At 41.5% G+C, this 12,303-nt stretch overlaps 1 protein-coding gene across 5 annotated transcripts in view; it reads right to left on the reverse strand.

Moving 5' to 3' along the window:
• Positions 1–562: 562 nt before the first annotated feature.
• The window catches only part of fam20b (FAM20B glycosaminoglycan xylosylkinase), a 31,565-nt gene continuing 19,824 nt past the window's right edge, over positions 563–12,303 (reverse strand). For 3 of the 5 annotated variants that reach the window (XM_061978268.2, XM_072915114.1, XM_061978269.2), the window contains 7 exons: positions 10,508–10,755; positions 8,234–8,320; positions 8,063–8,172; positions 7,826–7,997; positions 2,521–2,712; positions 2,397–2,456; positions 823–2,327 (listed from right to left, as the gene is read on the reverse strand). In XM_061978268.2, coding sequence (XP_061834252.2) covers positions 2,096–2,327; positions 2,397–2,456; positions 2,521–2,712; positions 7,826–7,997; positions 8,063–8,172; positions 8,234–8,320; positions 10,508–10,755 — 1,101 coding nt within the window. In that variant the 3' untranslated portion in view covers positions 823–2,095. Of the gene's footprint in view, positions 593–822; positions 2,328–2,396; positions 2,457–2,520; positions 2,713–7,825; positions 7,998–8,062; positions 8,173–8,233; positions 8,321–10,507; positions 10,756–12,303 lie in introns of those variants that run through there. The other 2 variants (XR_012050960.1, XM_061978270.2) reach the window with 2 other exon arrangements.

Below are 12,303 nucleotides of genomic sequence, written 5' to 3' on the forward strand. Positions count from 1 at the left end.
GAACACACTCTTGTTCCTTATGAGTGTGTTCAGAGTGAACACACTCATCATGTTCCTTATGAGTGCACTCATCATGTTCCTTATGAGTGTTTTCAGTGTGAACACACTCATCATGTTCCACATTTGGGGAAGGAAATCAAATGAAAAACAAAATGAGTGAAAAATTATCTTATTTTTTAATATGGAAGATAAATTCCACCCATGACCCCCCCTTTTTTTCTGTTCAAGTCTGTGATGTCAGTAGATTTCTTAATAAAGGGCACACACACACACACACACACTTTTCCACACACAGACCCACACTCTTACACGCACACACACTTTTCCACACACAGACCCACACACACACTCTTCCACACACAGACCCACACACCCACACTCTTCCACACACACACACCCACACTTTTCCACACACAGACCCACACTTTTCCACACACAGACCCACACTCTTACACACACACACACACACACACACACACACACTTTTCCACACACAGACCCACACTCATCCACACACACAGACCCACACTCTTCCGCACACACACCCAAGCTTTTCCCCCCACACCCACACTTTTCTACACACAGACCCACACTTTTCCACACACACACACACACACCCACTCTTCCACACACACACACACACACACCCACACTCTTCCACACACACACACAAACTTTTTCCACACATAGACCCACACTCTTCCACACACACACACACACTTTTCCCCACACAGATCCACACTTTTCCACACACACACACACACACACACACACTCTTCCACACACAGACCCACACTTTTCCACACACAGACCCACTCTTCCACACACAGACCCACACACAGACTCACACTCTTCCACACACACACCCACACTTCCACACACATCCACACAGACCCACACTCTTCCACACACAGACCCACTCTTCCACACACATCCACACACAGACCCACTCTTCCACACACAGACCAACTCTTCCACACACACACCCACTCTTCCACACACACACCCACACTTTTCCACACACAGATCCACACTTTTCTACACACAGACCCACACTTTTCCACACACACACACCCACTCTTCCACACTTCCACACACACACCCACACCTTTCCACACACAGACCCACACACACCCACTCTTCCACACACACCCACACTCACACTTTTCCACACACAGATCCACACTTTTCTACACACAGACCCACACTCTTCCACACACAGACCCACACTCTTCCACACACAGACTCACACTCTTCCACACACACACCCACACTTCTACACACATCCACACAGACCCACACTCTTCCACACACAGACCCACTCTTCCACACACACCCACACTTTTCCACACACAGATCCACATTTTTCTACACACAGACCCACACTCTTCCACACACACACACCCACTCTTCCACACTTCCACACACACACTTTTCCACACACCCACTCTTCCACACAGACCCACACTCTTCTACACACACACCCACACTTCCACACCCACACTCACACTTTTCCACACACAGATCCACACTTTTCTACACACAGACCCACACTCTTCCACACACCCCTCCCACACACACACTCCCACACACACACACACACACACACACACACACTTCTACACACAGACCCACACTCACACTCTCCCACACACACACACAGACCCCCACATGCACACACACAGACCCACACCCACACACACACACACACAGACCCCCACACACCCACAGACCCACACACACTTCCACACAGATAATAGTAAGACAATAGCCATGTGTGTGTGTGTGTTACTAGAGTTCAGTACGTACACTCGCCTGCTTTGATGCGTGGACTCAAAATGAAAACCACTTCCTGTTCTTCAGACAGAAGGCAGGTCACTTCCTGTTCTTCAGACAGAAGGCAGGTGAGGTCCAAAGATGGCAAGTTGAGAATAGAAAGGCTGCCTCCATCCTTCTCTCTGGTCCCAAAGTGGAAGTTGTCCACAGGAAGTGTGCATGAAAGGTGGAAGTCGTCCACAGGAAGTGTGCATGAAGGGAAACATCATCCAGTAGTCGTTAGTTCCACCCTGTAGGTCCGTCTTGTAGCGTCATGTGGTTAAGGGTGTGTCGGGTTCATGCGGTCTTCTATCAGCATGTTGTCGGGTCCTAGCGCCTCCATGCACTGCTTGACCGTGGCCATGACGACCGTGAGGCGGCGGTCCAGGGCGGCGAGGTGCGGCGAGGCCAGCACGGGCTGGATGGGGTCGAACGCCAGCGCCCGCTGCAGGGCGGAGCTCAGAGCCCCGCCCTGCAGCAGGTTCAGCCTATTCCAGGTGGACACGCGGATCCTGGCGAGAGGAAATGAGGCGACATGTGGGGAGAGGTGGCGGATGAAAGAAATGGAGGCGGAGACTCACATGCAACACTGGTAGAGCGGCGCCAAGATGCTTCGCTCGTCCATGGCAGCGTTCCCGAAGCTGGCCAGGGGAGACATGGAGAGCACTCAAACATAAACATGGCCACTCAGCGGTAGCCACTCACCTCTTGGCGTTGTCTATAATGATGAGCATGCTGGCGCCACCGTCGTCCTGGAAACTCTCGTAGTGGTGGCGGTCGGCGTTCCCGATGAGATAATCAAATATGGCCGTGTCGATGATGTCCAGCAGCCGCGGCCCCGCATCATACGGGGGCATTTTCTTCACCGCCTCGCAGTAGCCCTCGTCGTACTCCCACCTGTATGTTTGTCAACACCAGATGACCACTGCAATGTATCCCCTCTGACATACTCTATATTGCCAAAAGTATTTGGCCAGCCATCCAAATGATAAGAATCAGGTGTCCTAATCACTTGGCCTGGTCACAGGTGTATAAAATCAAGCACTTAGACATGGAGACTGTTTCTACAAACATTTGTGAAAGAATGGGCCACTTTCAGTGATTTCCAGCAAGGAACTGTCATAGCATGCCACTTGTGCAACAAATCCAGTCATGGATTTGTCATCTGATGGACCAGTCTAGGTGTGGAGGTTGCCGGGAGAATGCTACATTTCGGACTGCATAGAGCCGAGTGCGAAATTTGGTGGAGGAGGAATTATGGTGTGGGGTTGTTTTTCAGGAGTTGGGCTTGGCCCCTTAGTTCCAGTGAAAGGAACTTTGAATGCTCCAGGATACCAAAACATTTTGGACAACTCCATGCTCCCAACCTTGTGGGAACAGTTTGGAGCAGGCCCCTTCCTCTTCCAACATGACTCTGAACCAGTGCACAAAGCAAGGTCCATCAAGACATGGATGACAGAGTCTGGTGTGGATGAACTTGACTGGCCTGCACAGAGTCCTGACCCGAACCCAATAGAACACCTTTTGGGATGAATTAGAACGGAGATTGAGAGCCAGGCCTTCTCCACCAACATCAGTGTGTGACCTCACTAGGGCTGCAACAACTAATCGATTAAAATCGATTTATAAAAATAGTTGGCGATTAATTTGGTCATCGATTCGTTGGATTTATGCTATGTGCATGCGCAGAGGCTAATTTTTATTTTACATTATTTTTTAAATGAACCTTTATTTATAAACTGCAACATTTACAAACAGCTGAGAAATAATCAAAATCAGTATGGTGCCAGTATGCTGTTTTTTTTTCAATAAAATACTGGAAAGGATAGAAATGTAGTTTGTCTCTTTTATCCGATTGTTAATCGATTAATCGAAGTAATAATCGACAGATTAATTGATTATCAAATTAGTTGTTAGTTGCAGCCCTAGACCTCACCAATGCGCTTTTGGAAGAATTGTGGATAATTCCTATAAACACACTCCGCAACCTTGTGGACAGCCTTCCCAGAAGAGTTGAAGCTGTAATAGCTGCAAAATCATCATATTGAACCCTATGGTTTAGGAATGGGATGGCAGTTCAAGTTCATATGTGAGTCAAGGCAGGTGGACAAATACTTTTGGCAATATAGTGTAGTTTCATATTCCCACAGGATCGAAAGGAGCAGTGTAGAAGTACCAAGACAAGTACCTTAAATTCCAAACTACCGTATTTTTCGGACTATAAGTCGCAGTTTTTTTTCATAGTTTGGCCGTTGGTGCAACCTATACTCAGGAGCGACTTATGTGTGAAATTATCAACACATTACCGTAAAATATCAAATAATATTATTTATCTCATTCACGTAAGAGACTAGACGTATAAGATTTCATGGGATTTAGCGATTAGGAGTGACAGATCGTTTGGTAAACGTATAGCATGTTCTATATGTTATAGTTATTTGAATGACTCTTACCATAACATGTTACGTTAACATACCAGTTGGTTATTTATGCCTCATATAACGTACACTTATTCAGCCTGTTGTTCACTATTCTTTATTTATTTTAAATTGCCTTTCAAATGTCTATTCTTGGTGTTGGCTTTTATATGCGACTTATATATGTTTTTTTCCTTCTTTATTATGTATTTTCAGCCGGTGCGTCTTATACTCCGAAAAATACGGTATAAGCCGCTACTTTTTTCCTAGGCTTTGAACCAAGCGGCTTATAAAACGGTGCTGCTAATTTATAGATCTTTTTTCGCTGGCGACCTTAAATAGTTAAACACACTGAATAGGAGTGTTACCGTTTGTGCTATGGCGCCATCTTTTGGACGAGTTTGTTCACTGCACGTGCTGCATTGCCCTTCTGTTTAGACCTGAGTTATGTGAGCTATGTACCTACCGGACGTAAAGTTGCCGTTTGGTATTCTATCTGTCCATAGCGTTCTACTCCTATGGAATCTTCAATTATAACTCCAATCAACATTTGTAAGTTTTATAACATAACAATTTTTTACTTACTAAACCGTCCCATGTGTGATGTCTGTAGGAGTGTTTTCATGCATATTTGTATGTGCTATGGTAATGTAATCAAGCTAGTGTCATTAGCATTAGCTACTATGCTAAGATGTTTACAAATGTAGTATTTTGTATTGTTTCAGTTTTGTAAATTCACCAAAAACGTTATTGAGTCTGTTTAGCTGATTGGAGAGTAAGCTTCTGCAGCTAGTGGGTCCATGACCATGACTTCTGTTTTGTTTGATCAGCCGTTTTACTGCCGTGCTACAGACACCGTTTGGAAACAATTAAGGTATGTAAATAAACATTTATAAAATCTATGTAAATAACTCATTTCACAACGTATATATCTGCAGATAATATATGGGAAAACTTTTTTTTTTTGCCAAAATTTAGTGGGTGCGGCTTTTATCCCAGTGTGCTCTGTAGTCGGGAAAATACAGTACTTGTGTTTAAACAAGGTAATTACTCATTAATTAATTGGTTGGAATAACACAAATGACATGATACATGGAAAGATTGACCTTAGTGAGGATATATTCTACATATTTGTAAAAACATGTTTTCAAAATCATAGCACCTATTTAAAAAAAATAAATTAATCATAAATCGACTCATAATTTACTTGATTATTTTTCTTAAATTGCTCATCCCAGGTCACATAATTCAGGAAGTGTTTAAAAATGATTGTTCTGCAATTAAAATTAAACATGAATACAATTAAACACTTTAAAAAGGTAACTAACCAGTACTAAATAATTATAGTTCGCCACAGCAAGTCCATCACATAATCCAAATGTTGTTGACTATAAACATGTGGCCCTCGTATTACGGTGTTCTGTGCTTGCAAACACGCTACAATAAACTAATCAAAACATTCATATTGCTTGGTGAAAAGAGTTAGATTGCAGCATGTGCATGTTGCTCATCTACATTTAGAAATATTTGTTTTCTCAAAACTATTCATCTACTTGCTACATTGACCGTCAATACCTGCTGACTTTCTGATCTGACATGTTTCTACCTCCACTTTGTTAAATGTAATCATCACGTGTTCTTCTCTTGGTTGGAGACTTTACATCAGTTTTGGGCGATACTACAAATTTGGGTGTCGATCCAATACCAAGACATTACAGGGACAGTATCGGTCACACCAATGCCGTTACTTCAAATGTTCAAGATCATTGAATGATTACATTTTTGATCACAATTATAATCAGACAAAAACACAGTATGGCGGTGTAACAATTGTCAATGAAATGTTTTATTATTTTTTACTATTGGCTCTGATTTAAATCCTTTGGTTTTTGTCCGTAAAGCCCTTCTGTGTTTTTAAATGATAATAATGACTAAAGATTGTTTTTGTTGTAAAAAAAATAAAAAAAATAAAAAAAATACTGGATCTGATCACCGTGGTACTATAGTACTTGGTATCCTTACTGCCGATATTTGTATCAATTTGGTCCAACGTTTTCTAAAAAATAATGTAAAAAAACAACAACTTAAAGCCTTGTCAGGCTGTTTTACTGACATATACTACTCATGTTTAAATAACTTTTACTGCAAATGAAAATAATACATATAATTATGTAATATAAAAATACATACTGTATATATAAATATATATGTGTAAATGTGTGTGTTTATATATATATATATATATATATATATTTTTTTTTTTTTTTTTTTTGCGGGGGGCCATTCTTGTAGTTTTCACCTCCAAAACCAGTTCAATATAGATTTTTCATTATAATAATGACTTAAGGTTTTTTTTTATTGTAAAAAATAAAAAACGGTTCTGATCACTGTGGTATCGGCCTGATACTATACTACTTGGTATCCTTACTGTCGATATTTGTACCAATTTGGTCCAACGTTTCCTAACAAATAATGTAAAAAAACAACAACTTAAAGCCGTGTCAGGCTTTTTTACTGACATATACTACTCATGTTTAAATAACTTTTACTGCAAATGAAAATATAATGCATATAATATATTATCCATCCATTTTCTACCGCTTGTCCCTTTTGGGGTCGCAGAGGGTGCTGGAGCCTATCTCAGCTGCATTCGGGCGGAAGGCGGGGTACACCTTGGACAAGTCGCCACCTCATCACAGATAGACAGACATACCGGTATATATTATGTAATATATAAATACATACTGTATATATAAATATATGTGTAAATGTGTGTGTTTATATATATATATATATATAATTTTTTTTTTTTTTTTTTTTTTTTTTTTTTTTTTGCGGGGGGCCATTCTTGTAGTTTTCCCCTCCAAAACCAGTTCAATATAGATTTTTCATTATAATAATGACTTAAGGTTTTTTTTGTATTGTAAAAAAAAAAAAAAGGATCTGATCACTGTGGTGTCAGCCTGATACTATACTACTTGGTATCCTTACTGTCTATTTGTACCAATTTGCTCACTTTTTTTTTTTTTTTTTTTTTTTTTTTACATTCAAGAGCTCTCGCTCGTGGTTAGCATATCCTACGGTGTGTGGAGTAGCATGTTTAGCTATTCCTCGTCCTCCAGTGAATTTGCCACCATGGAGGGGAGGATTGACTTAGAAGTGTTTTTGCACTGTGGAGGGACGTTAGCCGCCAGCGATGGCACGATTGTTAGCTTGTGGCGGTCACATTTGCGGACAGTGCCATCGACATGCATTATCACCATATAACGATAATAAATGGTAATATTATTATTATTATTATTATATGGTTTGTATCGTGCAACTCTACTTCTTAGTTACTTTGTGCACTTTACATGAAGGAGAAGGCAGGCTCTTCTGGTGGAAGTGCAGCAAAGAAAAGTAGAGCCATCACCATGGAAGTGAAAAAGAAGATGAGTCATATTGGCCACACTGTTGGTCTTAAAGGCTGCACTGGTGTGATCAGCGTGAAATTTGGACTTTTACGCGTCGTAGCAATGGACTATACTTTTACTTCAAAGGAGCGTAAGACCATTACAGGTCACATGGGGTGATGTCACCAAGTCTCCGCCCACCTGGCCAGTTTGCCCTCTCTGTAGGTGCGTCCCCAGGGATGCTTGTGTTTCTGCAGCGGCCAGACGTCCGGCAGCCACATGGTCAGTGAACCCTCCATCATGTCGCCCTCGGCACACGCCGGGTCGCTCTCCCGGCAGTAGAAACACTTCCCGTAGAAGCACGTGTTGTTTCCTGCCGCGTGCAAAAAGACGTGACTTTCACAGACGACGACACTGAGAGCGCGGCGGTCTCCTCACCCTTCGTGAGGAACGTCTTGAGCAGCTGGTCGGTGGACGCGGGTTTGAGCTCGGTGCGCAGGTTGATGTAACGTCCCACCACTAGGGGCGCTCTCCTGAAGCCCAGGATCCTGCGGCGAGGACGCGGTGTCAGCTCTCGTTTGCTGGCGAGTGAACGTAAGAATGACGTACCTGTCCAGGTGGAAGGCAGCCACCTCTGCGTTGTGTCGGTCGTAACCGGCGTACGGCTCCCCTTCCACCACGTAGTCGCGGCTGTATCTGGTGGGATAATAATGCACGTGTGGGACTCTCTTAGAAACCTTTCATCTACACCACGGGTGTCCCAACCTTTTTCCACTGAGGGCCACAGACTGACAAATCAAAGGCCATTTTGGTAGTTTTCACCTTCAAAACCAGTTCAGTATAGATTTCTATCAAAGAACTAGAAAACTTAAAATTCCGTAGAAATGTTGTGTGAATGCTGAAGAACCAAAGCCAAACTGAAAAGCTAAGGCTAGCGTCAGGTATCAAAATGTATGAGCAAAAAAGCAAGCATGCTAACAGTACTATGCTAATAACATGCTTAAAGATAGCATTAGTGCAATACCAAAAATATGACACTCAGATGTATATCTGCTAAATTAGCTAAAAATAAAGCTACCATGCTTATGCTTAGGTTGCATTTTTGGCCCATTTCGGTGAGAATCCTGCGTGTGGCTGAAGCATTAAGCAGGACTAGCTACTAGGGCTGCGAATCTTTGGGTGTCCCACGATTCGATTCAATATCGATTCTTGGGGTCACGATTCGATTATTTTTTTCCGATTCAACGCCATTCTCGATTCAAAAAGATTGTCTATTCATTCAATACATAGGATTTCAGCAGGATCTACCCCAGTCTGCTCAAGCAGAGTAGTAGATTTTTGTAAAAAGCTTTTATAATTGTAAAGGACAATGTTTTATCAACTGATTGCAATAATGTAAATTTGTTTTAACTATTAAATGAACCAAAAATATGACTTATTTTATCTTTGTGAAAATATTGGACACAGTGTGTTGTCAAGCTTATGAGATGTGATGCAAGTGTAAGCCACTGTGACACTATTGTTCTTTTTTTTTATAAATGTCTAATGATAATGTCAATGAGGGATTTTTAATCACTGCTATGTTGAAATTGCAACTAATATTGATACTGTTGTTGATAATATTCATTTTTGTTTCACTACTTTTGGATTGTGTTTGTGTCTTCTCTCAATTGCTCTGTTTATTGCAGTTCTGAGTGTTGCTGGGTCGGCTTTGGTTTTGGAATTGGATTGCATTGTTATGGTATTGCTGTGTATTGTTCTGTTGGATTGATTAACTACTAATTACATTGTGCTCAAACAACCACCAGGTAACATATGTGAGCAGATAATACTGTATCATTTCTTTCCCTTTCGGACTTATCAGGTCTGGTCAGTAGTGAATTTGGTAGGCAAAGATGCAACCTCACCTACTGTAAGTACCAAAATATATGACTGAGGTGTGTACCTGAAAAATGGGTTTAAAATGCTAGCATGCTAACGGCAGCATGCATTAAGTACCAAAACATGACTGAGGCGTATTCCTACAAAATTAGCTAATAAAAAAAGCTAGCATAGGAATACTAATGTTAGCATGCTAACAGGTATCATTCGTCAAGAAGCAAAATATTTGACGCTATGGTATATACCTACGAAATAAGCAACGAAAAATAACTAGCTTAGTAATGTTAGCAAACGCAACAGGTATCGTTCGTCAAGTAACAAGTATTTAACGCTTTAGTGTAAACCTACAAAATTATCAAAAAAGATAGCATGCTAATATTAGTGTCAGAATAATTGTATCTAAGTTACCACAAAACTTTGTGTTTCAATGAGTTCCCGGCGAGAAGACAAAAGCTGTCTTTGATCCTTCCAAGAAGAAGGCTTGTAAAACTCCACTGTGTAGGATGGGAAGCAACATGAAGGTGTTCTGTTTCTTTGATGTATTGTAATCAACAGAAAGATATTGTCTTGACCCCAATATCTACAAAGTAGAGAGGAAGCAGGACCTTTTGTTTGAACTGTTTTACAACCTTTTCTTTGAACTGTTGTAATCAAGGGTGGTGGCTGTTTACGACCCCCGTCCCTTAGAAACAGCTGTTGCCATGTAATCAGGGAAAGTCCAAATAAAAGAGGAGGCATACAATCTTTCGTCAGAGTGTGGTGAGACTGTACAAAGAGTACAGTCCAGAAGTTTCTCCACAATTGAGCCAAATTTAATTCTGTCTCTGTTTATTTCCTTACTTCTTGTCTTGTTTAATAGATGTCATTAGTGTTTGAACCTGACAATTAGAATGCTAAAAATTATGCCGTGGGCGGTGAAATAATTAGCTACGTGCCGCAAATGGTCCCTGTGCCGCACTTTGGACACCCCTGATCCCCATACAAGTGCTGACAAAGGTGTACCTTTTGGGTTTGAAGACCACTTTTTGCCCCCCGTCCAGAACCAGCATGGCTTTGAGTTGCGTCCCCATGTAGCCCACGTCGGCCCGTAGTATGCGGGTGGTGCTCAGAGCGGTGAGCACCGCCGCCAGCTCGGGCGTGTCCTCAGGGTAAACCTCCCGGGGACCCACCCAGAGGCTCGCTATCTCCCAGGGAGACTGCAGGGTGTGGGCAAGGCGAGCCCCCCGTGACAGAGACAGCCCCGCCTCCATCTGAAGGGGGAGACAACACGGACATTTAACATAACCACATCCTGCTATTCTGAAAAATACAAAATAAATCATTAACATACAAATCATTTCATTTTTAATGATGTATGCAACGTAAACAAAATTATTTTGGCACCGTTTTTAACATCACTCAAGTGTAAAAAGAAGTGGACCACACAAATAAATTCAAGCGATGTCATCATAGTGTACTGAGCAGCCAGGACAGAGACTTGCAGGTACCTATTTTTATTCTATGGTTATCATCACTGCTATTTGTGTGTGGCAACGTCGTCGTTCCGACATCGAATAGACCAGTGTTTTTCAAACACTGTGCTGTGGCACACTAGTGTGCCGTGAGATACAGTCTGGTGTGTCGTGGGAGATTCTGTAATTTCACCTAATAGGGTTACAACTATTTTTTGCAACCAAGTAATTATAATCGGCAAATAATGTGCCGTTGTTGAGTGTCTGTTCTGTCTAGAGCTCGGCAGACTAACCGTGTAATACTCTTTCATATCAGTAGGTGGCAGCAGGTAGCTAATTGCTTTGGAGATGTGGGGAACAAGTGCAGGCGACAGCGGGAGGCAGCATGTAGGTAAAAAGGTGTCTCATGCTTAAACCAAAAATAAGAAAAGGCATTGAAGCTTAGGGAAAGCTATGCAAAACTGAACTGGCGACAAAATAAACAAAAACAGAATGCTGGACGACAGCAAAGACTTTTAGCATGCGGAGCAGAGACGGTGTCCACAAAGTACATCCGTACATGACATTGCAATCAAAAATGTCCACACAAAGAAGGATAAAAACAACTTAAAATAGTCTTGATTGCGAAAACAAAGCAGGTTCAAAGGGAAGACATGAAACTGCTACAGGACAATACCAAAAAAAAGGAAAAGCCACCAAAATAGGAGCGCAAGACAAGAACTAAAACACTACACAGGAAAACAGCAGATAAGTCAGGGCGTGATGTGACAGGTGGTGACAGTACACCTACTTTGAGACAAGAGCTATATTGAAGCGCGCTTGGTTATGGTTTAAATTCATATCCAACAATTGCGACAAAGACTTTTTAATTGTCAATATCGGCTGCTGAGTTTAAATCAATGATTTCTGCTAGTTGTGTGCCTTGGAACTTTTTCAATGAAAAAAATGTGCCTTAGCTCAGAAAAGGTTGAAAAACACTGGAATAGACAATATTACCGCCCCAGAAGTGGTACCATTTTGGAGTTCATCTAACATTTTATGCCTCAGAAAACAAACTGGAGTTCAAACTAGGGATCCACCGATTATCGGCACCGATATTTGCCATTTTGATATATATTAGTATCTGCCTTTTTTGTTTTCAACTACAACAGGACTACATCAGCAAATACAATATATACAAATATGATATTTAGTCATTACAAAGGAATAATGAGTGAAGTAGATGGTAATGAACACCAGTACTTTTGCCCTGCATGAGAAGTTACCTTTTTTAATTATATATTTTTTATTCATTTAAGAATAAAAATTACGCTGTAAATGTTCTGTTTTTGCCTTGCGCATTATTAT

Source organism: Nerophis lumbriciformis, linkage group LG18 (assembly GCF_033978685.3).
Source record: "Nerophis lumbriciformis linkage group LG18, RoL_Nlum_v2.1, whole genome shotgun sequence".
NCBI lineage: Eukaryota > Metazoa > Chordata > Actinopteri > Syngnathiformes > Syngnathidae > Nerophis > Nerophis lumbriciformis.